The 27802-nt window shown below is 57.3% G+C and overlaps 1 protein-coding gene across 2 annotated transcripts; it reads right to left on the minus strand.

Annotated features, from left to right (window-relative positions):
- Window positions 1-6916: 6916 nt before the first annotated feature.
- Window positions 6917-21970, minus strand: LOC149865218 (zinc finger protein 783-like). 2 transcript variants are annotated; one of them, XM_090048063.1, is made up of 7 exons: window positions 21833-21970; window positions 16771-17172; window positions 14383-14509; window positions 13017-13130; window positions 12745-12858; window positions 12426-12539; window positions 6917-9770 (listed from the first exon to the last, which is right to left on the minus strand). In XM_090048063.1, exons 2-7 carry the CDS (start codon window positions 17155-17157, stop codon window positions 8857-8859), a joined length of 1770 nt encoding a protein of 589 aa, XP_089904189.1. In that variant the 5' UTR covers window positions 17158-17172; window positions 21833-21970; the 3' UTR covers window positions 6917-8856. The 2 variants fall into 2 exon arrangements, with proteins under 2 accessions (XP_089904189.1, XP_089904191.1); XM_090048065.1 differs by lacking the exon at window positions 21833-21970 and adding an exon at window positions 21124-21572.
- Between the last annotated feature and the right edge of the window lie 5832 nt (window positions 21971-27802).

The following is a 27802-nucleotide window of genomic DNA, read 5'->3' on the forward strand; positions in this document are numbered from 1 at the left end:
CCTTAGACTTAGCATCCCATGATGTCCTCATGGAAAAATTGGGGAACTGAGGCTTCAACAACCTCACAGCCTGATACCAGGCTGGGGAACTGGCTCTGTGGTCGGACCCAGAGAGTGGTAGTCGATGGGACCGAGCCAACGTGGCGCATGGTGGCCAGTGGCCTCCCCCAGGGTTCAGTACTTGGACCGCTACTCTTTCATATGGTCACAGACAGTCTGGATTCAGGTGTCAGAAGTGGGCTGGCTGAGTTTGCAGATGACACCAAATTGTGGGAAAGTGCGCTCATGCCGGAGGATGGGCTGGCGATCCAGGCCAACCTGGACAGGCTCGCAAGATGGGCGGATCAAAACCTGATGACTTTCAACGCGGAGAAATGCAAGGTGCTCCACCTTGGGAGAAAAAACCCACATCATACTTACAGGCTCGGCAGCGCTATACTTCACTAGCACCACGACTGAAAGAGATTTGTGGGTCATGATTGACCACAAGATGAACATGAGCCACCAATGCAGCGCCACAGCTGGCAAGGCAAATCAAACTCTGGCTTGCATCTACTGATGATCTCGAGAGAGTCCAGAGGAGAGCCATGCACATGATTATCGGTCAAGAGAATGGGCCTTACGAGGAGAGACTGAGAGGCCTGGGACTCTTCAGCCTGGAGAAGTGAAGGCTCACGGGGGGACTTGGTGGCAGCCTAGAAGTACATCCGGGGTGTTCATCAGGAACCGGGAGAACAACCGTTCCCCCAGGGCACCGCGAGGGAAGGCAAGGTCCAACAGTCACAAACTCCTGCAAGACCGTTTTAGACTGGACATTAGGAAAAACTTCTTTACCAGCCGGGTCTCCAGAGTCTGGAATAGACCCCCCGCAGAAGTGGTGCAAGCACCTACTGTGGACATCTTCAAGAAATATTTGGATGCTTATCTTGCTGGGGCCATCTGCCCCCAGCTGACTTCCTGCCCTTTGGGCAGGGGGCTGGACACGATGATCTGGCGAGGTCCCCTCCAGCCCTAATGTATGAGATCTATGAAGAAATATAACTGTAGATAACAGTGAAAATAAGGCACACCAACTCGGGTGCCAAACAATTAGTGTGAGCAGTACCAGGCAGCTGAATCAAGAGCAAAGTTATAAATGCTTCTACACAAATACCAGAATACCAAAATAAAATGGGTGAAACGGTGACTTCAACATAATAGTCATTTCAAAGACTTGGTGGAAGGATGCTGTGGCAGAATGCCATCTCTGTCTCTCCCCAAACTCTGCTATCAGGCTGATGACCTAGCTGACAATTTGGTTACCATGCTCACTGCAGAGGGTAGACACCCCTGGCCTCATCTTCTTCAGGTAACCCTGAGTTGTAACCTGAGCTGGATATATTCCCAAGGGAGGGGGAAACCTGCTCCCTCTGCCTATGTGACTGGCCTCACACACCTGGGTAGGGGCTTAAACTCTCTGTTGTTCTAAGCAATGTCATCATGACTGGGAAGGGGCTAGAGACCCTGCCAATCTACCCAGCAACCAGTGATGCTTATCAAATTGGTTGGCTGGCTGCCAACAACTGCTGGCCTTCATTGGATCAGGTACATGAGGTCATAAGGTCTATAGAAGTTAAATCCTGTCTGGGAGGAGAGAAAGCAGCCATTATGAGGACTTTCAGAGAAGCTGGACCATCTACAACTCACTCTCTCTCTTGAAACTCGAGGTCAGTGAACTGCCTGCCTCCAGAGGGAATCTCCGCCTGCCTCAGGATGATGCGTGTGAGTCAGCTACCTGAGATGTAACTCAGGGGCAGGCAGTTATTTTGGGTGGAGGGCCACTTCACGAATTTTGGTGAGCAGCTGAGGACTGCATGGGTAGCCCCACCCCTTGACAGTTGTCCCACCCTCTGGCTGCCATCTTGTGGCCAGAAGTCCTGCCCCCTAACCCTTACCCTTTGCCACCAGAAGTCCCTCCCTTTGCCCCTGGGCAATCCTTTTGGGAGGGGGGTCGTATGGCCTTGGAACTGGAAGTTGCACTCTGTCACATGGTCTATGTCTGGGGTGGGCGACGTTTTTTGGCTGGAGTGCCAAAAAAAGCCACAATGTCTATGTTGTAAGGCGCTGGAGTGCTGGCATGTGAAAAAACCAAAATTGGGGCAGGGGGTATGTGGCAGGATGCACTGCGTATTAATATAGTTAATAATCATAAATGTTTCTGTTTTATGGTCAATCCCAGGTTTTCTAAAAATTCTAAACCTGGTGCCCATAAATAAAATGTCACGGGGGGAGAGAGGAGAGGGAAGAGAGAGGGAAGAAAAAATAGAGGAAAGAGAGACAGAGAAGGGAGAAAGAAGAGGGAGGGAGGAGAGAGGGAAGAGGGAAGGGACTAGATAAATGAGTGGCGGATAGATCTATTCAGGGCTACAGCACATAACAGTTGGAGATGTTTCCTCCGGCGGCTCTAAACGGAGAATGGCGGATGCCAGAGAGGGCACTGAGTAGGGAACAGATCGCTAGATCCCGTTCAGTGCTCTCCCTCTATAGCAGGGTCAGGAACCCCCGGCACATAAAGGCGTTTTGCTTGGCGCACACGCCTTGGGGCGGACGGTGGGGAAGAGACTGTGGTTGCGCTGCCACAACAAGGATCAGGCCCCTCGTGGCCCCCTGCCAGGCTGAGGTTGGGGTGTTTTTGGCACTCTTCCCCAAAATATTGCTGACTCTGCCCTATAGCATCCATTTCTGCCGGTGTCGGAGCCAAATGGATCACTGGTCTCACCCGGCCCGGCACCGCTTATGTTTTTATGACCGGAGCCCTCATTGCCAAGGGGCGAGAGCCCCAGCGCATCCTGCTCCGGGGACCTTGACCCCAGGCCTGGAAAGAAGAGCGCAGCCTGGCCCTCTGCCCCTGCATGCACTGCCCCACACCCATGCCCGTGCCTGCCTGCCCCAGCACAAAGACACCCTTTTGCCCCGGCAATCACAGCGTGCGCTGCGTGTGCACTGCGTATCCCCGACCATGTCACGGCAGATGGAGCTTGAGGTGCCTGGCGGTGGTAGCGCCGGTCACAGTGGGGGCAGGCGAAGGGCATCTCACCCGGGTGCACCCGGCGGTGGGTGCCCAGCTCCTGCTTGGTCCAGAAGGTCTTCAGGCACCCGGGGCAGGTGGGGCGCGGGGTCATGTGGGTCCGTCCGCTCGTGCTTGCGGTGCTGTGTGTCCTCTCAGGATCGGCCAGAGTGCTGCGGGTACCGAAGCGCTGCCCGCACTGGGCGCAGGGGTACGGGCGATCCCCAGTGTGTACGTGCCGGTGTTTCACAAGCACGTCCCGGTGCCCGAATCAGAGCCCGCAGTCCGGCCAGGCGTGCGGCCTCTCCCCGTATGAGACACCAAGTGAGGAGGGTGCAACAAGCTTGGGAGATCAAAATCATATTATTTTTTCCTGCCACCAAAATTCGGAAAGAAAATCACCAAGGTGAGATTCAGCAGGGCAAAGTGCTGCACCGGGGAGGGGGAAATCCGCTGGAGAGACACAAGGGCAGGGCCGCGCGGCCAGGCCGCAGGCCAGCAGGAGGGGAGCGGGGGTCACAGCAGATCACCACCCGCGTGGGGGGCACTCGGCAGCTCTTGCACGCAACGCCCGGCCTCGCTCTGCGACCCGGTGCTGGGAGCGTCGGGCGTTGGCACGGGAGAGACCTGTTGCGCTCTCTGCAGCGCCGGTGAGGCCGTATCTGGAGGGGCGCATCCCGTTTGGGGGGCACTGAAAGAAAAGACATCTGCCGATGAGCTGGAGCACGCGGAGGAAAGCCCCGGGGATCAGAAGAGGTTCGTCCCGTGCACCACGAGGAAGAGTTCACGGATCCGTGCTGCCTTCCTCTGCGGGAGAGGATGGACAAGGGACACAAAACCTTCTGGGGTGCACCGATCCCCCGCTCTCCCGGGCCACGGAGGCAGGGACGCGTCAGCAGGATCTGCAGCAGAGCGTTAGGCAGGAAAAGCCTGCGGTGCCCCTGGAACAGGCTACGCCCAGGATGGGGATCCGGCCCTGGAGGCGTTGAAGGGGTCATTTTTTCCCCTGCCAGTGCCGGCAGTGGGGCTGGGGGACCTCGCGGGCCCAGCCTGCCCCGCATTTCTAGGGGCCCGTGTGCCAGACCCGTTACGGCGCGTTCTGCGTCACTGCTACGGGCGCTGCAGGAAGTCCTCTGGCTCCTTCGTGCCACGCTGGGCAAGCAGCTGGATGATGCCCTTGCAGCAGGGCAGATGCTTCCCCATCCATCAGTTGTCAAGGCTGGCTGCATCGATGCCCGGCTCTGCTGCGGGCCCAGTCTGCAGGGAGGGAGCCTGGTGCCTCGCTGCGCTGCGCTGGGTCCTGCCTCGGGCACGGACGGGGACACAGCAGTGCAAAGCGTGCGGTAATGTGAGCTCAGGGGCCAGGACCCATCAGCGGGGCACGGGAGGCCCTGGCTGGGAGCATCACCCCAGCCTCAACCCCCTGCTCTAAACAGGACCACGCACCTGGCTGGGCACCTCCGCTCCAGGCCAGGCGGAGGGAACAGCTGGGAGGGGACAGGAGCTGGCAGCCGCAGCTGGCTCGGCCCGCGTCCATCCATCCTGGTGCCAGCACGTCCTACCTGGGCAGGGGCACGTCCTCCCAGCCCTTCTCTTCCTCCCGGCTGGTGGGGAAGTGCCACCTCCTCCAGCCGCAGCTGCCAGGACCTGGGAGGCGACGTCGGTCCTCATTCCTGGTCCACGTGGGAGCCTGGGATGCTGCCCCAGCACCAACTCAGCTTGGCTGCTTCTGCAGGGCCGTGCACCTGATGCACAGCACAGGGGTGGAAGGAGCTCACATCCCCCCAGGCGCCTGCTCCAAGCAGCTAGATCCTCCCAGCCCCAGCTAGATCTGCACGAGGGGAGGGCTAGGATCCAGGGTGACTGGACACATCGGAGGATTGGACCAAAAGATCTCATGAGGTTCAACAAGGACAAGTGCAGGGCCCTGCACTTAGGGAAGAACAATCCCCTGCACCGGTACAGGTGGGGGTGATGGGCTGGGCAGCAGCTCTGCAGAAAAGGACCTGGGGGGACAGGGGACAAGAAGATGGACAGGAGGCAGCAGTGTGTCCTTGGTGCCAGGAAAGCTACTTGCATCCTGGGCTGCATTGGCAGGAGCGTTGCCAGCAGGTTGAGGGCAGTGATCCTTCCCCTCTATTCAGCACTGGGGAGGCCACATCTGGGGTCCTGTGTCCAGCTGTGGGCCCCCCACTGCAGAAAGGATGTGGACATGTTGGAGAGAGTCCCGTGGAGCGCAGTGAAAATGGTTGGGGGCTGGGGGACAGGACTGGTGAGGAGAGGCCGAGGGAACTGGGCTGATTTATTCTGCAGAAGGGAAGACGGAGGGGGATTGAATAGCAGCCTCCACCTCCCTGCAGGGGGGCTGCAAAGAGGACGGAGCTGGGTTGGTCTCAGTGGGGGCAGATGGCAGGACAAGGAGCAATGGGCTCAAGCTGCAGCAAGGGAAGTTGAGGTTGGATATTAGGAAAAATGTTCTCACCAGGAGGGCGGTGAAGCACTGGAACAGGCTCCCCAGAGAGGCGGTGCAGTCTCCATCCCTGGAGGTGTTTAAGACCCAAGTAGACAAAGCCCTGGCTGGGATGATGTAGTTGGGGCTGGTCCTGCTTGGAGCAGAGGTTGGACTAGATGTGACCTGCTGAGCGCCCTTCAACCCTCATTGTCTGAGTCAATGATCCTACCCCTGCCCCTTCTCACAGTGAGCTCCTGGATGAAGTGCATCACCCTAGGGCAGCTGTTCTTCTTTCCCCTCTCTCCTGACTCCTCTCATTGATCAACGCCCTCCCTGCAGTGAAGAATGGGACACAGGAGTCCAGCAGCAGTTACATCCATGCCCAGCATGGAGGTGCCACCATCACCCTGCACATGCTCCATGTGCCCATTTACACATTCAAGCATCGTGTTAAGTTTCCTGCCTGCAGTGCAGCGCTGGGCTCTGGTCTGTGGCCGTACCTGCCGTGCTTCCACGTCTAGACAGAGGCCCCCAGCCTGTACGCACACACCGCTTGCTTTGCTCCTAGGCATGCCCCTGCATCGGGCTGTATTACGATGCATACGGCAGGGTGAGCAGGACAACCCTAGGAGCGCGCACCGCACCAGCAAGGGACCCATCTCCTCCATCACCACCGCTCCCAGTCTGTGTCCCCCACCAACTGCAACAGCAGCCTTCAGGCTTTCTTCCAGACGACTGATCAAAAGGTTTAAAAAAGCACGAGGTCTAGAGCCAGTCCCTGTGGAAACGTACCTGTTCGGTGCTGAGGTCCCGCATATGATCACCCATCTGCCACTGTGTGTCCTGCTGGCACCTGGCAGCAGCACCCCGAGGGCCTGCCGCTGCTGCGCACCACGGGGGGGGGGATCCCCAGACCCCCACATAACCGCACCCTGCCCACCCAAGCTCCACTCCCTCCTCAGCCCCTTCACTTCCCTGCCATGCCGGGTCTACTGGTGACAGCCCCCGAACCCAAGCCTCCAGGCCCAGCCTGCGGCCGGAGCGGCAAGATCAACCAGTGCAGCGCGAGGCCTACAATGCCTCTTCTCCAGTGGGAGGCCGAGGCACCACGAGAATGGCCTTAAGCTCTGCGTTCAAGAGCAGGCTTACCGTTCGGCCATGTCTACCCTGCCTGTTTGCAAGCCTTGCTCCTACTTCTGCTCCACGCACGCCCAAAGGGGGCAATTAGGCATTGCAAGGGGCTCAGGAGGGTCCTGACTGCATTCCCCAGACACAGGCAGCTTGAGAGCAGCTCCCAGCCCAGCACCTGGTAGCTCCACTTCCAAAGCCAGGGCTTGGCCCAAGACGCAGGACAAGCTGACCATGATGCTCAGGAAAAGCAGCGTGTGGAGGAAGCCAGCCCCTTGCAGCCTGCACAATGTGTTCAAGTTTAAATTTATTATTAAAAATCAAGTATCTACTGCTGCCAAGGGAACCGGCGCTTTGCAGATAGCACAGAAATGTGTCCCCTGCCCCGGAGGGCTCACAGTCTAACCAGTACAGGCTAAAAGGGGGAAACACAGGGCTTAAGAGGAGTAACTAAAAACCAGACCACTACGGAACTGGCTCGTGGACCTGTACTAGATAAAATCAGAGCCGGGCCTTCGTGTGTCAGAAGTCCTGTACTGCTACCTGCGAGGAGCGGTTCTCCTCTAGCACAAGTGGCAGGAGCCTTCGTGTCAGGAAGACGCGGGCTCTGCCCCGGTTGCCTCGCAGCGGCCCGGACTGGCTGGGGCGTCTCGTGACGAGCACAAAGCCCTCGTGGCTCAGGGACCGCAATATTCGGAGAGGCGGGAGACAAAGGCAAGATGAAAGCCAGGGCACGAGACCGTGCTGGGAGGAAGGGCCAGGGGCCTCCCAGCCCAAGCAGAGCTGCTGCAGCCTGAGACGCAAACCTCCAGCTGCACAGGGGGTGAAGCCGTCATGAACCAGGTTGGAAAGCTGCTCCCAGGCAAACCTGGGCCAAACGCAGCTGGGCTGGGCAGTGAGGATGGGCCCACGTCGGGTCGGTGACACTTTTTAGGTACGATGCACAGGGGAAAGGCTCTGTGAGCGCTCTCTCAAGAAGCTGGATTGTGGTTTCCTCCTGCAAGTGCCCTGGTCTTCCCCTTCTCCTCTCTCTCAAGGGGCTCCCCCATGTCTGTCTGCATGCAACAGCCAGCAGCCAGTCAGCTCACCCGAGCCCCAGTTAGGGACTCAGACCTGAGCGAGGAAGGGACAATCTAACCCCAGATTCAAGGTGACGTGGATCAGCCTGCAGCGACCACCTAAAACGCGGCTCAACCCAGGTAATAATTTTAGTCTGAATGCAGCTGGGAGTGAAGTGTTTGGGCACCTTGCCAAACACAGAGCAGCTCGGAAGCGCTGGTGCGGTGGCGTAACAGAAACGATCCCCGAAGACGAGCGCGAAAGAACAGACCAGACGGCTGACGCGCTGCGAGCTGCGCAGAGGGAACGGAGGCGGGGGGAAATAATGAACCGACGAGTCAGCCGAACAGAAGTGTTAAGATCTGGGCAAACTGACGGAAGAGGGGGCGACCAGGGCTGTCAGCGAAGGCAGGAAGAAACTCGATGGGTGTTTCAGTGTAACGCCAGCACCGCCTTCCCGCTAAGCGACTGTCTTTCCCTTCGATTCTACCGGTTGTCTCTGCAGCAGACAACAGGCGCGCTAAATGCTCTCTCCTCGTCGGGACGAAGGCTGGGGGCGGTCGTCCTAGCACAAGCAGCGAGCTTCTCCAGAGTCTACCGCGGGATCGCTCCGTGCTGACGTCCGCGGAGCGGAGCGAGTGGAATCTGGTTCCGCCGTGTTAATCGTAGCAAATTAGGTCTTTATTTATGTCCCGAGAAGGGGCTGGGCTGACTCGCTCTCCAGGACGCCCGCGGCGAGGGCAGCGAAGGCTTCGCGAGTCTGTCCTGCCAATACGCCTCCCCCCAGGTGAGGAGGGGCTGCCCTGCCCTTAGCCATCGATCTGCCTCTTCCGTCAGGATCCCGGCACCTGAGCAGAGGCCGAGCCTCGGCGCTGGCGCACAGCGCGCGCTCCAGGACCCGAGAGGCTTTCTGAACCTGTGCGCCACGGGACTACGCGACCTGCGGAACTGCCCGCTGCAGGATCTCCCAGAGACGCCAGCTTCATCGGGATCAGTTCATTCACTCTCTTGACACCGTAGCCATCTAATGGTTTTACTTGAAAGCTATTTTCCCAGGGGATCCTAGAGGCTCCAGGCTGCTGGCCGTGGGGCAGGGCAGCCCCAACCCTGCCTAGGGACATGTTCTCCCGAGCACCCTTCACACCGGAGCAGGTGTTTGCTCCCGCTCTGGCTAGAAGAAGACGTTGCCCAGCAAAGCCTCGCGCCCGCTGGGCACGCAGCCCCGCTCCCGCAGGTGGATCTTCTGGTGCTGCAGCAGGTGCTGCTTCTGGGTGAAGCTCTTTCCGCACTCGGCGCACGGGTAGGGGCGCTCCCCGGTGTGGATGCGCTGGTGCCGGATGAGGTCCGAGGGGTGGGTGAAGCTCTTGCCGCAGTAGGTGCAGGTGAGGGCCCCCGTGCTGCGCCCTGCGTGCATGCGCTGGTGCGTGATGAGGGTCTTCTTTTGGGAGAAGCACTCCTGGCACCGGTTGCACTTGTACGGCCGCTCCCGCCCAGCGCCCCGCTGGCTCGGCCTGTAGCCCGGTTTGAGGCCAAAGCTCTTCACGCACTTGGGGCTGCTGTACGGCCTGTCCGCCAGCTGCCCTCGCGGGTGCGTCTTCAGGCCGTGGCTCTGCCGAAAAGTCTCCTCGCACTCCCCGGGGCTGTAGGCGCCTGCTCCTGGGGGCACCCGGGGGTGCGGCGCGTAGTACTGCTTGAAGGCGAGGCTGTCGCCCCGGTCAGCCGGCTCCAAGCACTCCAGCCGGGTGTGACCCCGCTGGTGCATTGCCAGGCTCTTCTTTAGCCGAAAGCCTTTCCCGCACTCCACACACACAAAGGGCCTCTCCACGGGGCAGCCGCGCCGGTAGAAAGGGACGGCGTTGCTGTCGCCAAAGCTGCCTTCTGCAGGGATGGGCTCCACCGGCCCGTCCTTCCCAGGTGGCCCGTGCTGCCCGACGGAGCTGCATGGGCCCTCCAAGGGCATCTCCTCGCAAGGACTCTGGAAAACCAGCTCCTCCGTCTGCCCGGGCAACGTTTGTTGCAGCTCCAGGTGTCTGAGACGCTCCTCGTGATCCCGCAGTTCAGTCCTGAACACGAGCCCGTTGTCCGCTGGAATAAAAGGGAAAGAGAGGGACATTTACTCTGCCTGCTTGAAACAAAGGAAACCCTCCTGAGTCATTCCCGGTTCACAGCTCCTCTGAAACCAGTGCGTCAGAGCAGAGTCCGGAGCACCGGCGGTTTGGGGAGAGAAGGGTGGGGAAGAACGACCTGCGGGTGCACTGAGCATCTCCCAGGGGAGATGATGTGCTCAAGTCTTTTACCCCCTTCCTGTGCTTGGAAAATGTCAGGCTGTTACTAAGGACACTGGCAAATCAGGTGTGAAGATGCCACATTGTCCCTGTTCATCCCATCTCCCGACTTTCACTGCATTTGACCCTCGCCCAACCCGGCTGTACAGAGCACCTGCCCAAGGCACTCACACCCACAACACAGTGCACAGTCCTGCTTCACAAAGCCATTGTGGGGATGGCATCTCCCAGTTTCGTTGCCTCTTCACTGCTCTGCTGCATGGCCCGTCTGACTGCCTGGCTGCACCGGGCAGGCGAGACAAGGTGACCACCAGCACAGCAGCTCAGCAAGCCAGGTCTGGCTTTCAGAGGCCTCTGTGCAATGCCCAGGGCCTTCAGGGGGTTCTGCAACAGGCACAACTCATCGGCCCTTGTGAACAGCTCCAACGATGCACAAGACCTGAGCACACTTTGGTCCTAGGCACTTCATGGCTCCTCTTCCCTGGGCTCGGGGACAGGCAGAGAGCAGCTGCAGCCCCTGCAACAATCGAGTCCGAGCGGCATTGACACAAGAGGCATTTACAGAAAAGCAAAGAGAGGCTCCCCCCTGCTTAGTGGTGACTGCACCAAACCGGTGCGCGGACAGGCTGGGAGACCGAGAAGGGAAGGGGAACAACTGATGGCTGCAGGCACTGAGTTGAGGCCTTGTCCAGGTAACCATCCCCTTCTCAGATCACCGCCTCTTTCCTTGTGCATAACAGAGGTGGGGTCTGTTCCCTCTGCTGTGCCAACGGGGCAGTGTTTCTCCGGCCTCCAAGGGCCCATCTCACGGTGTCCTGGGCATGCCCTGAGGTATCTGCACAGACATCCTTCTCAGGGAAAGCAGCATTAGCGCTCTACTTGCTCCCCATGCCTGAGCAGGGCTGCTACGGCCTACGTAGGAAACAACTGCAGCGAAGAACAGGCAGGTTTTGAAGCCAGTGCAGGCGTGTTCACCACGGCCGGTTAGTCGCTTCCTCTGAGACCTGGTTTTGAGTCATGATGCCCCGTACCAGCTCCCCCAGACCTGCCTGCATGCAAATACCAGCTGGCTCGGCCCTGAGCTCTGTCCTATGGGCTGGATGCCACGCAGAAGGCAGAGAGCAGCACGCACAGCCTGCGGATCAGGAGCAGCTGAGGGGACGACCCAGGGACCAGTCTAATGCCTGGTGGCTTTACTGAATGTCCTTCCTGGTGACAGGGGGAGGAAGAAACCCCCTGTAATGGCAGAGGAGCAACAGAGAACCAGGGTAAGAAACAACCAAAGCAAAGTCAGCCTGGAAAATACAGCGAGGAGGAAAGGACCTGAGACACTGGCACCAAGGACAGGGGAGGAAACATAAACCTGGGGAGCAGCCGGCAGGCTGGGAGGCCTCTCAGCTGGGGAAGAGCTCCGAGCACAATGTCGGGCGCACTGGACGCACACAGAGACTTCTCCCCAGTGGGCCCCGAGCCACTCCTGGGTTTCTGCTCCCACCATGAGCAGGATATGGATAAGCACCAAGCGTGACCTGTGGTCTGGAAGGACCAATCTATGACCGGGACTGGGTAAGGGCCCAGCTCTCTGGCTCAATGCCCGGGGTGCAAAGCCCTCTGGCCTGGTACTGAGCCGACCCTCAGCAGCAGCAGGCGAAGCAAGTCTTGGAGACGCACCGCAGCAGACACCCAGTACTGCTCGAAGCTGGAGACTGGCTCTCACGAGGGCTTGTGGAGGCCGTGAGTGCACGCAGCGCCTCCCAGCTCCGTGCACTCCCCACCTGCCTGCCAGCCCACAGACTAAGTGGGCCGGGCTGCCCAACGAGGGACCCCAGACAGGCAGGGGCAGGGCAGATCCACTGACTGGGAGGTGGACATGGGGCCCAGAGCCCCCGTGCACACAGCGGGGAGCTCACCCCTCCCAGGGCCCAGCTAAGGTGATGTGTGGACCCTGCCAGCTGTCCTGCGTCTCCCCGGTGTCGTGGCTCCTGCCGCTGACGGGAGTGGAGACACCCGCATGCCTCAGATATATCCTGGGGACAGTCAGGCCCTTGCGGTGGTGGAGACAAGGGCACAGAGCAGTTCAGATGTCTCACCACGGCTCCACACTCCCACCAAAGGCTGCCTGCGAGACTCAGCTATCCACAGGCATGAGGCCCTGCGGGCTGGGGAGTCCAAGGTGGCCAAGAGGGCTGCTGGGCTCTGATGACCACTGACCCAGACTCCTCACCCGGAGTCTGCTGCCTGTGTCACGCTCAAATCTGCCCTTCAAGCTGCCTTTCCCTCCCTGCTCCTCAGCGCAGCTCCAACCCCATCTCTCCCTCACCGCCACGCCTGGCCTGGCCGCTCTGCCTCCTTGGCCCGGCTCTCCTCTCCGGGCACAACTTCCCACCGCGCCGGCTGCATGGGGCCAGCTCTCTCCAGGGCCTGGGGCTGCAGAGCCTGTTGTAGGATCACTCACCCAGGCTGGGCGCCGGGAACATCTGCTCCTCCTCCAGGGTCTCCTGGCTCTCGGCGTGCAGCTCTTCTTCTTGCTTCATGCTGGACCCAAAGGTAGACTCCGACACCACGTACTCTGCTCAGGGAAGGAGAAAGCCAGCAGCCAAGTCGGCTTTTGTCTGGAATCCCTGGGCTGAGCCGCTTTGACGCGGGAGCCGTCTGCCAGCTCCTCTTCTAGCCAGGAGGGCTGTAAAGCAGGGCTCTCCATTCACCCTTGCTACACAGAGCTCCATGACGGCCTCTTTCCTCCAGGGCCCCCAGACGCACGCTGCATCACTCACCGATCCTGGGCCCAGCTGGGACATCTCTCTGCTCCGAGCTCTCCGGTCCCTGGATGCACAGACCTCTGTTCTCCTCGCTTCCACAGGCCACATCTGGTGCAAACCCAAGTGCTTCTGTTCAAGGGACAGAGGAGTCCCATTAAGTTTTATCAGCGGCTGCTTCTCTGCACCCTTCAGAGCCATGTGAGAAGCTGCCTCTAGAGTAGCTCACCAACTGCCTGGGTGCAACGATACAGGAAAGCCCCAGGATGCACTCTTTGCCTCCCTCCTACCTGTGCTGGGCTCTGCAGGGATCTCTCTCTCCTCCGAGTCCCCCGTGTCCCTAGGACAAGGCGCTTCCCCGTGTTCAATCCGGGAGAGGAGGTCAGGTTTGGAGATTGCATAGTCTGTGGGCAGACAAAGATATCAACGCTCCCTCTAGCACGCGGGCGTTGACCCCTAGAGCAGATCTGGGGGGTCTGCGGGTCCCTTTTGAGAGCACCTGTTCTCATGCAAAACGAGCGCTTCAATGGAGTGAATGCCTCAGCACATTTTATTTGAATTTCCAATGATGACAACAGCTAGCAAGTAAAGAATAGCCCTAGACATACTTTTATGTTCCAAGCAGAAATGAGCTGTCTTACTACTTATAATCTCTACAACTTAAACTCTGATGACTTGCTAACCTGCCTGCTAGGGAGATCTTACCCAGATGCACAGGCCAAGTCCTAAGAGGTTTTGGATCTTCACAACGTCTGCAGATGGGACCCTCAGCAAAGGAAGCCAGAGGAGCCCGTCTCAGAGTACTGAGCCCCTTTTTATCCCGCTTCTCAGACAAAGGCTGACATGACTTGATAGAAACGTTGACAAATACAGTAACAAGATGCCTGCACTTCGTTCTGTTAGTCAAGACAGCACACGCTGACCCGATCCCTTTATCGAGATTAGATGTCCTAAGACTGGCTAGTCTTCCAAGAAGTTTCTCTTTGCCTGTGACTCAGTTCCTTTTACATTACTTCCCTTAGCCTCACTGATGCTAACCTAGCCTTCAAATCCCCAAACTTTAAGTCCGCACAGCTAAAAGTTGACTAAAGTAACTAGAAAGTGGCTGGAAAGGATTCTAGCTCAATACAAAGGTCTAAGATGGCCTGTTGTGCTGCTATAGCCTCTCCACGTCACTGCTGCTGGAGACAAAGGGGCTTGTGTACTACAATGCACATGCTCCCATGTCATGCTCTCGCTAGACAGATGCTTTGGCATTTCCCGGTAGGAGCGCCTACGTCTGCTGGACCCACAAAACAGAGCAGCTTTCTGAGAGTATACGTGGAAGCAATGACTGCTATTCCCTGCGCTCATTCCCCATGCTGCTTTCCTGCCACGCTGCTTCTAGGAGCCACAAAGGATGTGCTGAGCCACCACAACAGCTCCTGTGCCCAGCCCTCGCTGCCTGCCGGACAGCAGTACCAAGCAAGGACCATGCTGTGGGCAATGCCTGATTTTGCTCTCCCGGCCAACCTCAGTTGTAATGTCCCTGCAAGAACAGGTGTGTTGTGGGAGGAATGGGGTCTTCCACTGCCACAGCAAACCCACACGGTGGACAGATGCCTTCAGCCGGCAGCACCCCGAGTGTTGAATGAATGAGTGAAGAGCAAGCCTTACCCAGAGAGACCAGGGACTCGTAGTTGCCCTTCATCACGTTCTTGTAAAGCTCTTTCTGGCATTCGTCTAAGTTCTCCCACTCCTGCTCAGAGAAGTAAGCTGCACCGTTTTCAAAACCCGTCGGGACCTGCAAGCACAGAGGTCAGAGCCCAGCACCTTGGACTGCAGCCTGACTGCTCCCCTCCCTCGGCATAAGGTATGAGAGACAGCAGAGGACAGACACATCTCTCCTGAAAAATGATACGTCTGTTATGGTCTCCGATGTGTGCCAGTACTGCAAGGAAACAAGCAGGAACAACCCGAGTGGACCTAGCATTCAGGACTGACATGAACAGTGTAACAAACCCGGAGAGGAATGACTCCGAACCAGCTCGAGGAGAACTTCATCCCCTTATGATCATTCCTGGGAGAGCCTTTGCGAGCTCCAGACTACGACTACCCTCACTCATGGTGTTTTAGATCAGAAATGGGTTGCTGAGATCAGTGAGACTATTCATGGATGCAGGTGATGGGACTGAGTGCATGCTTAGCAAATCTGTACCAAGTTGGATGGAGTCGCAGACACTGGAGGGTAGGGCTGGGCTCCAGAATGACCTGGATACACTGGAGAAATGGTCCACAAGCAACTAGATGAGATGCAATGATGAGCTGCAACAAGGACAGTGCAAAGTTCTGCACTTGGGAAAGAATAACAGCGTGCACAAATATAGACGGGGGAAGGACTGGCTGGGCCATGGTGCTGCGGGGCTACACTAGCCTGGAAGATGAATATGAGCCAACAGTGTGCTCCGCTTGCAGAAGAAAGCAAACAGCATCCTGGGCTGTATCAACAGGAATGTCAGGTCTCAACTAAATCAGTGTTTCCCAACTTTTCCAGCCCAAGGCACACTTACATTCATAAGAAATGTTCACGGCACACCTGTTACAGCATTCCCCATCCTCACACCTATTGCAGCTCGTTGCCATGGCAAAATTCTGTGGCACACCTATTCGTTTCTGATGGCACACTTCTGTGCCGTGGCACGCTGGCTGGGAAACACTGAGTCAGATGCAGCTTTGGGCACTGCACTTCAGGACTGATGTAGACAAACTGCAGAGAGCTTGGAGGATGGCATCAAAAACAATAAGAGGTTTAGGAGAACACGGCCTCTGATGTTTGAAGGACCCAGTTATTTACCCTAGAAAAGCAGAGACTGTGGCAGGAGATAATAATGGTCTTCCAACAGGTGAAAGGTTGCTCTCCAAAGGAGAAGGATTTGTGATTCTCCACATTTGCCAGGGTTAGGACGAGAAGCAATTAGCTTGCTTTGGTCTAGCTGTGAGGATGGCTCAGCACTGGAACTGGTGGCCCAGGGAGCTTGTGGAGTTCATATCAATGGAGGTTTTCAAGAATAGTTGGACAACTGCCTCGGGGAAGAAGAGATGGCCAGTGTATACTCAATCCTGCCTCAGAGAGGTGTGACCTAGATGATCTCTTGAAGTCCCTTTAAAAGGCCTACACTTCTTTAATTTATACATTCAGTAAACTTTCCAAATTCTTTATACCAAGAAGAGCCCACACTGCACAGGACCTACTTGCTGGGCCACAACCAACTCCCCTCCAAAGCCATTCAGTCTGCACAAGCCTCAAATACCAAAGGCTACTTCTGCAGAATTGACAAATGGGGTAAAAACACCAAGCAGTTTGTCAAGTCCACAGATCTGGTGGCTTTTTGGTTCAATCGGTCTTGTAAAATGGTCATGCTAGGCACTCTTACACACTAGAGCAGTGGAGGAAAAGGAGCACGGCATTTGCCAACCAAACTGTGTTCGGTTTTTGTACAACTGCATCAAGCACAACACTTTTCAAGGATGAAACCTCTGTGTTCAAGCTTGCCCTGTCGAAAGCACCACAACTGTTTCACAACGGATGTCCCCAGAAACCTGCCTCTGTTGATGGGCTGCTTCTGCAAGCTTGGACAGAAAGACGCTTGAACACGGGGCCTGGCAGCGGACTCCCCATCCTTGGAGGTTTTGAAGCCCCAGGTAGACAAAGCCCTGGCTGGGATGATGTAGTTGGGGCTGGTCCTGCCTGGAGCAGGGGGTTGGACTGGACTGGATGTGACCTCCTGAGGTCCCTTCCACCTGAATTTTCTATGAGTCTAGCTAGATATGTAAACCACCTCACTGCAGCTCCTGAACATGGTGAGCAGCGTGATTACGGTGAGAAGTGTAAATGTGACTTTTCCTGTGTGAATTTTACATTACTTTCTGCTGGATCGGCTAATGCCAATGCACACAGTGCTTTGCTTTACATTTACAAGGCACCGGGTGCTTGGCAGCACTCCTTCCCACACCCAGGGCTGGAGTCATTTCTTTGTGAATGGCCTGGACAAACACAGCGCTTACCTTGGGCATCTCCCCCTTCACTCCCGGGGGGAGCCGCAGGATCCAGAAGTTCCTGTTCTTGAGCAGGTTCTCCATGTTCTCCAGGCGCCGCTGCAACGACCCGTACTCCTGGATCAGGGTGCCCAGCGCTGCCAACTTGCTTTCCATTTGGTTCCCAAAATCCACGACTGTTTTCTCACAGTCAAAGTATTTCTTTTCAGTGGTCACCGTCCTGCGCTCCAGGTTCAGCAACCGGGCGGCGTGAGAATCCACCTTCTTTTCCACCCCTTGAATCGCCGCTATGACGGTCCAAAGGGAAAGCTCGGCAGCGTTCGCCTTCATCTCTCTTGCAGATGTCGGGTCGGGGAGGAATGATGGTCGCAGAGGGGGTGGGTGCCGGGAATCCATTTCCCACGGCGGAGCCTGTGAGCAAGCACAGAAACCGAGATAAAGCTGTGGTCACGTTCCCATGTGGCAAAGATAAAGAGCACAGACACTTCCTGTGTGGCGGCAGTGGCTTGTATAGCATCACATTGCAGGGGTGATCCTGCAAGCTGGGTCAGGCTTTATGACATGCCTGACTTACCAGCTGGAAAGTGTTTAGCTGGCACGGGTCTGAGGTTTGGGGACCAACCAGAACAAGGCGCCGAGCCTCCCTTACGCCCACCCCGGGAAACTCTGCGGGCAGGATGGTGGGGCCGGCAGCCCAAAGAGAGCCAGGCCCGTTAGCTAGCTCTCTGCATTCGCTGCTTCCAGAATTGCTTGCTTAAGCTGTTTCGATTTTCTTTCCTTATTGCTGTGTTGGTGCCTCTGCTTTGCTCCCCGCCTCCACGTTCTCAGGCACCGAGAACAGCACCGACTTAAGTTTTTATTTCAGAATATTCAATGCACGTTGGTGTGGAACGTCGCTGATTCCCATGGCTGGCAACCCGTCTGCAGAGCCAGTCAGCCATGCACCGCTCCAGAGCGTTGCACCGAGAGCATTTCCTGGCTCCAGGACCCAAGCATCTCAATGAACGGAAAAGTTTAATTTGGGGCTATAGTCCAAGTCTGGCAAAACAAGAATTCTCTGCCCCAGACCCTGACGTTTTTACAATGGCGTCTATCAGATGCCCGAGAGCTCCAAGTGCTTCAGCTACCAGACAATTTCTACGTGCAGTTGCTGCAGTATAAATGCAGAGTAACTCTACAGAAACCAGCAGAGTTTTTTGGGATTACACCTGCACAAGTAAGAGCAAAAATTAGCTCATTCTCCCTGACAGAATCAGAGCTGAAGCTTCAGTAAAACTGAGCACTCAAACTAAATGTCTCTTCCTGGCATCACTTAGTTTCCAAGTGCACTTTAATGCATATCAGCCTATATTAAGGCGCATTAAAGCACCACTGAAAATACACGCTATTTAGTCAATGTGCACTGAAAGACTAATGTACATTATGTGTCACTTAAAAACCGTGGGTGTTTATACATGTGCTCCAGGAGCCAAGTGGGCACTTTGCAATTAGAGCAGCTCTGAGATCTGCTCCAATTACAGCATCCGGAGCATTATGCTTATCAGTGCCCCCATGCTGAATGTCACGGGGGCGGGGCCTAGGGGCGGCCGTGAACCCACTAGCGCCCCTCCTGCCATGTCACTTAGGCGATCTAGTGCCCCCTAGTCTCGCCTGCCACGTCTTGCTGGTATGTATATGGTTCTATGGGAGGCTGCCTCCAATCTCCTACCGCACGGCATTATGGTAAACTACCCCCGTCCCATATGGGGTGACTCGGTGCAACCCCAGCCTTATGGGCAATGCATGCCTCCTTCCTCCCCTTCAGCACGCCCCAAGCCTCGCAGCTGTTCCCAGACGTTATCAAGTCCTTGCCCTTCGTCGCCCCTCTCTGGCACCCCCGGGCCTGTCACACACCTGGCACCCCTGGGCTCGCCACGCCCCGGCGCCCACTCTCTAGTACTCTTGGGCTTATTGCACCCCTGGCGCCCCTTCACTGGTGCCCTTGGGCTGGTCGTGCAACCTGCGCCCCTCTACCGGCGCCTTTGGGCTTGTCCCGTAACCTACACCCCTTTACCGGCGCTCCTGGGCCTGTCACACAACCTACACCCCTTTCTCTGGCGCTTCCTGCCCTCTCAGGGCCTATGTTGCGCTTCCCGCACTTCCTCACTCTCTCGGGGGCCTATGCCGCGCCTCTCGCGCTCGCGCCTCTTGCACTCGCGCCGCTCACACCCGGGGCTCAGGTGGCCCGTAGCCGTGCCTGGCCCCCTGACCCTTCCTCCGGGTCGTGCGCCCTACTGGGCAACCGCCCTCATGGGCTGGGGTCCCAACCCCAAACTCACCAGACGCCTCTCCGGCACTCTCAAGTGCTGTGCCCCCTGGGGCACTGCACGCTGTGCCCTTGCTGGGCACCGGGAACCCCCAAGCTACTGGGGAGCCCTCTTCACACCCCTACAGCCTCACCCGGTCCTCCGGTATAACAGTAACTAAACCCAGAGACAAACGGCTGTAACATAACCACAAGGAGCTTTCTGGCTCACAGCATAAACTCCGTGCCACGCTGGCTCTTAGCCATACCTCCCTTAGGGTTCTCTCTTCCCCTGCATCATTGCAGCCGGTCTGCGTGGCCAGGCAGCAACCATCCACCTGGCCTGCTCTGCTTCTGCTCCTGCTCCTGCTCCCACGGCTGTCTGGAGGGAACTGCCTCCCAGGCTCTGGCCTGGGCTGTTTATATAGGCCCGGCCCTGCCCCGTTCCGGTCACCTGACTGTCCTGGTTGCTATAGCAACCGGCACCTGAGTTGCCCCGGTGATTGCCAGCTCCTTAATCCTATTCTAGGAATAGGGCACCTAAGTGCCCCTGTGACACTGAGAAATGGTGGTGGGGGTGCTTTAACTAAAGCTTGTCAAACGAGCTTTGGATAAAGTGCCCCGCCACCATTTTTCAGTGCAGGGACACTGATACATGTGACACTGGAGTCCGCTGGAGCGTGGTAATTACTTGATTAATCAAGTCTGCTCTGAAGCGTTGTAATTACAGTGTGTCGGAGCAGCCTCAATGTACATGTATAGGCGCCCCGTGCTCTTTAGTTAATGCACTTTAAGACAAGCTAATGCACGTTTTCTTAGTAACTCACACTGGAGGGCGCATGTGCACATGCGCTTTGATATGCATTAACATATTTTAATGTGCATTAAAGCGTCACCAAAAAACCTGTGCTCTATAGCTAATGCACATTAAAATAAGCTAATGTGCCCTTTTCTAGTACTTCACAATGAAGGTGATAGATTTAATGCGCATTACCTAAAGTGCATTAATGAACATCTAGACATGCCCTAGTACTAGATTTAATGTGCATAAATTAAAGTGCATTAATGCATGTGTAGACGCATCTTATAATTCAATAGGTAGGTGCCCTAGAGAATGAGAGGCTACAGCCACCCCAGAAGGTAATTTCTGTTCACTTCCTTTCTGTTAAGAAGCAAATCCACTGTAAAGCAAGCCACTTTTCCACACACCTCCTTACACCGCACCGACAGCATTCGGTTAGCTAAAGGCACACGCTGAATTTTGCATCTACTATCCCATAACTTGCAAGGAACGCCGAGTAGTCGCCAAATCTCTACTCTTTAGGAGCAAACATCAACATTCTCTGGGTGTCCAAATATTGTCCACCTAACGCCAAAAAGGATCACCTTAGAGTTAAATCGTGCCCTGAATGGCAGTGGCAGTATCCTGGCACCTCTCGGTATTTGTCCCCTTGTTGGAAGCAGGATTTTCACTTTAAAAAGAATTAAAATTAAACTAAAAAACATTAAAATAACATATGGAGTGCTGCATTTGCAACTCAGTTCTCTTTCCAAAAAAAAAGTAAATCCAAGCATGTTAGTAGAGACTGCCTGCCCAGTCGCTTTCCGAAAGGACTTTGTACAATAAGAGATGCTCGTTCAGCCCATGCAGAGTTTAAGATGAACTCAAGTGCGGTCGGACACGGTTGAGAATCAAAACGAGGTGCCTGTAATTGGCTAGGTGATCTGCATGGCGATAACTTATTCCTCCCTGAGCCCCGGGGGCTCGGCACTATATAAGTCTGGGGGCCATTCTGACTTCTCTTCATACAAACCGGTTGTGTTGCAGTGTCTGGCTGTCAGCACGGGAGAGCAATGGGCGCTCCCTTGCTTGGAAGACCGAGATCCTCCAGAACAAGGAACAACCCTATGTGGGCACAGGTGGCATGGTGGGGCTGGACAAGGGGATTCTCTACCGAACTTTCCCTTTTCTAAGTTCAGCAAACCAATACTCTCTGGGGGTTCATTTTTTTCCCCTTGCAATTTCCAGCCGCTCCTGCTGGACTTGTGACATTTTTAATCTTTTCGTTCAAACTCACACGAGCGCAGCTGGAGGAAGCCACTGACGGACTGCGACTGCTTACGGCCCAGTCAGTAGGTCTCCGTGCCAGGCGGGGGGACCGCTGCCTGGTGTCCGGACTCGGGACAAAAACAGGCTAAGCCTCAAGCTCCTGGAGGAAACCCAGACTAGGGGAAAGAGGCACACCGCTGGGTCCTTTGGGGGTTGAGATGGGTCCAGGTCTTCCCCGGTGCCCCGGTGCTGCTCCCAGCCCCACACGTGTGCACATGCACGTGCAGACATATGCATGCGCGCACATGTGCATGCAGTGCACCCGATGCATGCATATATGTACCTGTACACACGTACGCACACCCACACATGCAACATACACCTGGACACCCATGCCTGCACACAAATGCACACACCCATGTGCATGCATGGATGCACCCACACCCACACACCCATGCACACATGGAGGGCCCCCCACCCCCCCACGTGAGCACCCATGTACACATGCAGAAGCACACACATGCATGCACACACTCCCCCATGCACACATACATGGAAGCGTGCACATACACACACCCATGCATACACACATGTGCACACCAACGGAAGCACGCCCACGTACACGCCTGCAGTTGCTGCGCACCCATGGGTGCACCCACGGATGAGCACCCACGCACGCACACATGGAAGCCCCCCCGTGCATGCACGCGCGCCCCCGGGCCCGTCCCCGCTCCTACCTGCGGCCCGGCCCGGCCCGGCCCCGGAGCTGCAGCGGGATCCGCCGCCGTCCGCGGCGCGCGGCGCCCCCTGCCGGCCGGAGGCCTCCGGCGCCGCGCCGCGCCGCGCCGCGCCGCGCCGCGCCTCGCCTCGCCTCGCCTCAGGCGCCGGGCCGGGCCGCGCGCGGGGGGGGCGGCGCCGGGAGATGGCCTGTTCTCGGGCCTCGGCCCCGTGCCCCCGGGGGCATCCGGTTTCATGGTTCAGGCCCGTCGCCTCTCCCCGTAGGGCCTGCCCTGCTGCCCCGACCATGCGGGCGGCCTCCTCGGGACCCTCTCCGTGCTGCCCACATCCCGCCTGAAGCGCGGCGCCCAGACCCGGACGCAGTCCTCCAGCTGCGGCCTGACCAGTGCCGCACAGAGGGGGAGGATCACCCCCCTGGCCCTGCTCGAGATGCATCTGTGGATGCAGGACAAGGCGCGGTCGGCCTTCCTGACCGCGTCCCCGCACTGCCGGGCCGTGTTCATCTCGGAGTCACTCATGTCAAGATGACACTAAATCATCATGACACTAAGATCAAAATGACACTCCTACCCTGGGGCCTTTAAGAGGAGGCTGGATGCCGACCTGGCTGGAGTCACTTGAGCCCAGCGTTTCTCCCGCCCGGGCGGGGCTCGGACTTGCAGATCTCCAAGGTCCCTCCAACCCGACTCCTGTGAGTCTGTAGTGACCCCAGGACCCTTTTCCGCCTCTGCCCTGCCGGGAAGGGAGAAGGGAGCTCCCCAGCCTGTAGGGATGGTGCCGGTCGTTCCTCCCCAGGTGCAGCACCGTGCACTTGTCGGTGTCAAATCCCATCCTGTTCTCGTCCGCCCACCCCTGTAACCTGTCTAGCTCCGATCGCAGCCTATTCCTCCCGTCTAGCGTGCCCACCTCCCCCCACATCTTAGTGTCATCAGCAAATGTGAACAGGCTGCTTTTTACCCCCTGTCCAAGTCGCTGGTGAAGATGTTGAACAGCGCGGGCCCAAGGACCGAGCCCGGGGGGACCCCACTGCCCACGTCCCGCCAGGTCGAACATGAGCCGTCCCCCACCGCTCTCTGGGTGCGGCCCTCCAGCCAGTCGGCGACACATCTGACTGTGGGGGTGTCGACACCACAGCCCCGTTTCTTAATGAGAATGGGGTGAGAGACAGTGTCGAAGGCCTTCCAGAAGTCCAGGAAGACGATGTCCACTGCTACCCCTGCGTCTGAGGATTTGGGGACCTGGTCGTAGAAGGCCGCAGGTTGGGCTGACAGGACCTGCCGCTAATGAACCCGTGTTGGTTGCCCCGAAGCATGACCTCCCCCCCAGCCCCTCGGGGGCATGCGCCAGAATAATTGTCCCAAATAGCTTCCCCAGGATCGAGGTAAGACTAACTGGCCTGTAGTTCCAGGTCCTTCTTCCTCCCCTTTTTGAAGATGGGGACCACGTTGGCCTCTTCCAGCCCTCTGGCCCCGCACCAGAGGGGCGACAGCCCCCCCGCCACGCTCCTCTTTTCCGGGCTCCGGCACCATGCCCACGCTGCAAAGGCCCGTCCCCCCTCGAGGGCCTCGAGCACCTCGCTTCGTCTTTTCCTGCCTCAGCTTCCCGGGTGAAGACGAGCCCGTGCCCCGCCGTGGGTCACGAGGCCTCATGGAAGAGGTGCTCTGCTGGCACAGAAAGACCGCTGCTAAAACAGGTTGGCCGTTTCGTGGTCCCTGGAGTAAGCTTTTACAGGAGGAGATACAGCGACCAAACCCCGTCCCCCTGCAGAGCGTGGTGCTCATGGCCTCAGCCTTCCCGCGGGAAGGGCAAGAGGCTGAAAGGAGCGGGGTTCGGCCTGGAGAAGACCGAGGGGGTTCGATGATGCCTGCAGGGTGATGACCCAAGAGAGGATGGAGACGGGCCATTCCCTGTGGCCCAACAGGGCAGGACAAGTAACAACGGGCGCAAGCTGCGGCAGGGGAAACTGAGGCTGGGGCTGAGGGTCAAGCACTCGAGCAGGGACGTTTTCAAGAGGCAGTTGCACAGACACGTGCGGCTGCTCGGGAGGGTGCGGCGGGCATGCCCTGTCCCTGTCGTCTCCCACGGGGTCTCAGCCAGGCTGCCACGGGGGTGCCGTGAGACCCTCGGAGTTTGCTGCACGAAAGGAGCTCGTGGGCATGCAAACACCGATGTGGGACACACACCCGGGGGTTTAAACAGGAGTCCAGAGCATCACAAACGCTCTGACTGGTGCCCAGGTCTTGGCAACAGGAGGACTGCTTTGGTGTTTGTCTGAACGCACAGCAGCGAAGGTTGAGAGCCGGCATTTTCCAAGGGGGAGCTGGAGGCTACGGAAGTTGAGACCCCCGTGGAGCTCGAGCATCTGCTGCTCGCGCTGCAGGAGAGAAAAGCAGGCTAGAGGGACCATGGCTCTGACCCGGGGCGGCACTGCTTATGGTCCTGCCGTGACGGGCACTGTTTAGTGCCCAAGACACCTCTGCACTCTCCTGCCTTGTTTTTCCCCTTCTCCATTTGCTCCCCAGTCCCTGTTCCCCACCCCAGTGAAAGTGTCCTGATAACCCCTTGTCCATTCTCATCTCTCTGCCCCCAACCTGGGACTCTCCATCGTCTTCCTCTCCTCAGTTCCTGACCACCCTGCTGATTATTCTCTGACCCATGTAGTATGACCCAGGAAAAAAGGGGCAGCTTTCAGGCAAAGCTTCTCCCCGGCAAGGCTCCCTTCTCGTTAAAGCTCCCCTTTCCGCTTAAAGCAAGCGCCAGCCTCGGGTCAGAGAAGTCCTTCATTTTGTCCTGGCAGCACTAACATGGCTGAAGCTGGGAGCACGGCCTCGTATCTGAACAGCAGAGACTCTCTATGCCTGATGAGGGCTGCTTGTGCCAGAAAGCTTGCAAATAATTTTTTTCCAACTACTCAGTTGGTCTAAGAAAAGATCGTGCAGCTACCCCAAAAACTTTGCCTGCCTCTACCCTTAGACCACCACAGCTACGACCAGCAACCCCAGAAACCACCTCCTGCACACGCAGGCCCTGCATCGTACGGACGCGGTGGGAGAAAGACGTCCCTGCCTGGGAACCGTGAGACAGGGTGCTGCCAGGGCAAGTCTCGGGAGACGCGGTATTTTAAACACCACGTGTGCATGCAGATCACCCAGCTGAGTGTTTTCTCAGCAAAACTCTGCTTTCAGCCCTTTGGGAAACAGGAAAGCTCCGGGTTTGGCTGTTTACAGCACAGTCATGGATTTAGCTTTTGGGGAAGCCTTGGCTATGAGGGATGGACTGGAAAGTTTCACACCGTCCTGGTCTATTGGCTCTAATATCACTTTCCCCCCTCCTTTTATTTTTTTTTTTGAAGGAGGTTATTTGGGGCCATTTCAAGGCTAGATTTCTATTGCACGGAAGGCCACGTGCTTCCCATCACAGGAGGTGTGCATTGACAGGCAGTTTCGTGTTGTCTTTTATGGGCCTTTTTGTTCATATCATAGCAGCACGTGTGCTCTAAAGCTGGACTGCCGGTTGTCAGACCACCGGTGCTCAAACAACCTAGATCCAGGTCAGACCTTCCAGTGGTAGCATCAGGTGCAATGAGACTAACCACTTTTAAGATGGAGCTTGATTGGGTTGTGAGAGGGGTCACAGGACACGGTGCCTGAGAGCCCAGTGGCACTGGAGGTCCTTTCCAAGCTCGGTCCTGAAAAGTATTTAACATGTTTCTGTAGCATATCACAGCCTCTTTCGGGCACCATAAAGAAATCGACTGGGAATGTAGAGCGGGTTGGTTTCATTGGTGCATCTAGGATGCTGCAAAGGGGGTGCAGGTGATGTGGTTTCATAGTTTCATAGTTTCTAGGGTCGGAAGGGACCTGAGTAGATCATCGAGTCTGACCCCCTGCCATGGCAGGAAAGAGTAGTGGGGTCAAACAACCCCAGCAAGGTGTTTGTCCAGCCTCCTCTTAAACACCCCCAGGGTAGGAGCCTGCACCACTTCTCTTGGAAGTTGGTTCCAGACCCTAGCCGCCCTGACCGTGAAGTCGCGCCTCCTGATGTCTAGCCTGAATCTCCCCTCTGCCAGCTCGTGACCGTTATTCCTGGTCACTCCTGGCGGTGCTCGGGGGAACAGGGACTCCCCCAGTGCCTGCTGATCCCTCCTGACTAGTTTGTAACAGGCCACAAGATCCCGCCTCAGCCTTCTCTTGTGGAGGCTGAACAGGTTCAGGTCCCGCAGCCTCTCCTCATAGGGCCTGCCCTGCTGCCCCCTGATCATGCGAGTGGCCTCCTTGGGACCCTCTCCATGCTGTCCACGTCCCTCCTGAAGTGCGGTGCCCAGACCTGGACGCAGGACTCCAGCTGCGGCCTGACCAGTGCCGCACAGAGGGGGAGGATCACCCCCCTGGACCTGCTCGAGATGCATCTGTGGATGCAGGACAAGGTGCGGTCGGCCTTCCCGACCGCGTCCCCACACTGCCGGCCCATGTTCATCTTGGAGTCAATGATGACCCCCAGATCCTTTTCCGCTTCTGTACTGACGAGAAGGGAGCTCCCCAGCCTGTAGGTATGGTGCCGGTTCTTCCTCCCCAGGTGCAGCACTGTGCGCTTGTCCGTGTTGAATCCCATCCTGTTCTCGTCCACCCACCCCTGTAACCTGTCTAAGTCCGATTGCAGCCTATTCCTCCCGTCTAGCATGCCCATGTCCCCCCACATCTTAGTGTCATCAGCAAATTTGAACAGGTGCTTTTTACCCCCTTGTCCAAGTCACTGAAGAAGATGTTGAACAGCGCGGGCCCGAGGACCGAGCCCTGGGGGACCCCACTGCCCATGTCCCGCCAGGTCGAACATGACCCGTCCCCCACCGCTCTGGGTGCGGCCCTCCAGCCAGTCGGCAACACATCTGACTGTGGGGGCGTCAACACCACAGCCCCGTTTCTGAATGAGAACGGGGTGAGAGACAGTGTCGAAGGCCTTCTGGAAGTCCAGGAAGACGATGTCCACTGCTATTCCTGCGTCTGAGGATTTGGGGACCTGGTCGTAGAAGGCCGCAGGTTGGGCTGACAGGACCTGCCGCTAATGAACCCATGCTGGTTGCCCTGAAGCATGACCTCCCCCCCGGCCCCTCGTGGACATGGGCCAGGATAAGTCTCTCAAACACCTTACCCAGGATCGAGGTAAGACTAACCGGCCTATAGTTCCTGGGTCCTCCTTCCTCCCCTTTTTGAAGATGGGAACCACATTGGCCTCTTCCAGTCCTCCGGCCCCACACCAGAGCCCCACGAGCGCTCGTACAGCCGTGCCGGGGGTCCCGCAATGACCGCAGCCAATTCCCTCCGCACTCAGGGGTGGAGATCGTCCGGACCCGCTGACTTGAATATGTCCGGTCCCGCCAGACGTTCCCTGACTAGATCCGCCCTGACCCTGGGCCTGTGTGCCCCTCCCCTGGGGCCTGGGGGGGGCTCAGTGGGGGGCTGATTCGGTCCCTGCTTAGCAAAATGGAGGCAAAGAAGTCGTTAAATGGGTTGGCTTTGTCATCTGGTGTGACGACCAGATTTCCTAGCATGTCCTGCAGGGGCCCCACATTACCCGGGACCTTCTTTTTGCCCCCCATGTATTTAAAAAAGGACTTCTTGTTGTCCTTGATCTGGGAAGCTAGTCCCAGTCCCATCTCCGCCTTGGCCTTCCTAACTACCCCCTACAGCCCCGAGCCACCGCAGTGTAGTCCTCCCTGGGGACGGCCCCTCCCCGCCATCGGGTGCGCGCCTCCTTTTTAGCTAGGAGACGTTCCCGGATGCTTTTGGTGAGCCATGGGGGCTTGTGTGCCCTCCTGCCCCCTTTGATCCTTGTTGGGATTACCTTCCTTTGGGCTTGGAGGATCGTCTCCTTAAGGAGCGACCACTCTCCTTGGACACCCGGCTCCCCTCCCCTCCGGGACCTCAGTGCCTCCCTGACTATCCTCCTTAGCTCGTTGAAGTCCGCCTCCT

Source organism: Crocodylus siamensis, chromosome 5 (genome assembly GCF_052110815.1).
Source record: "Crocodylus siamensis isolate JL-2025a chromosome 5, ASM5211081v1, whole genome shotgun sequence".
In the NCBI taxonomy this organism is placed as follows: Eukaryota; Metazoa; Chordata; order Crocodylia; family Crocodylidae; genus Crocodylus; species Crocodylus siamensis.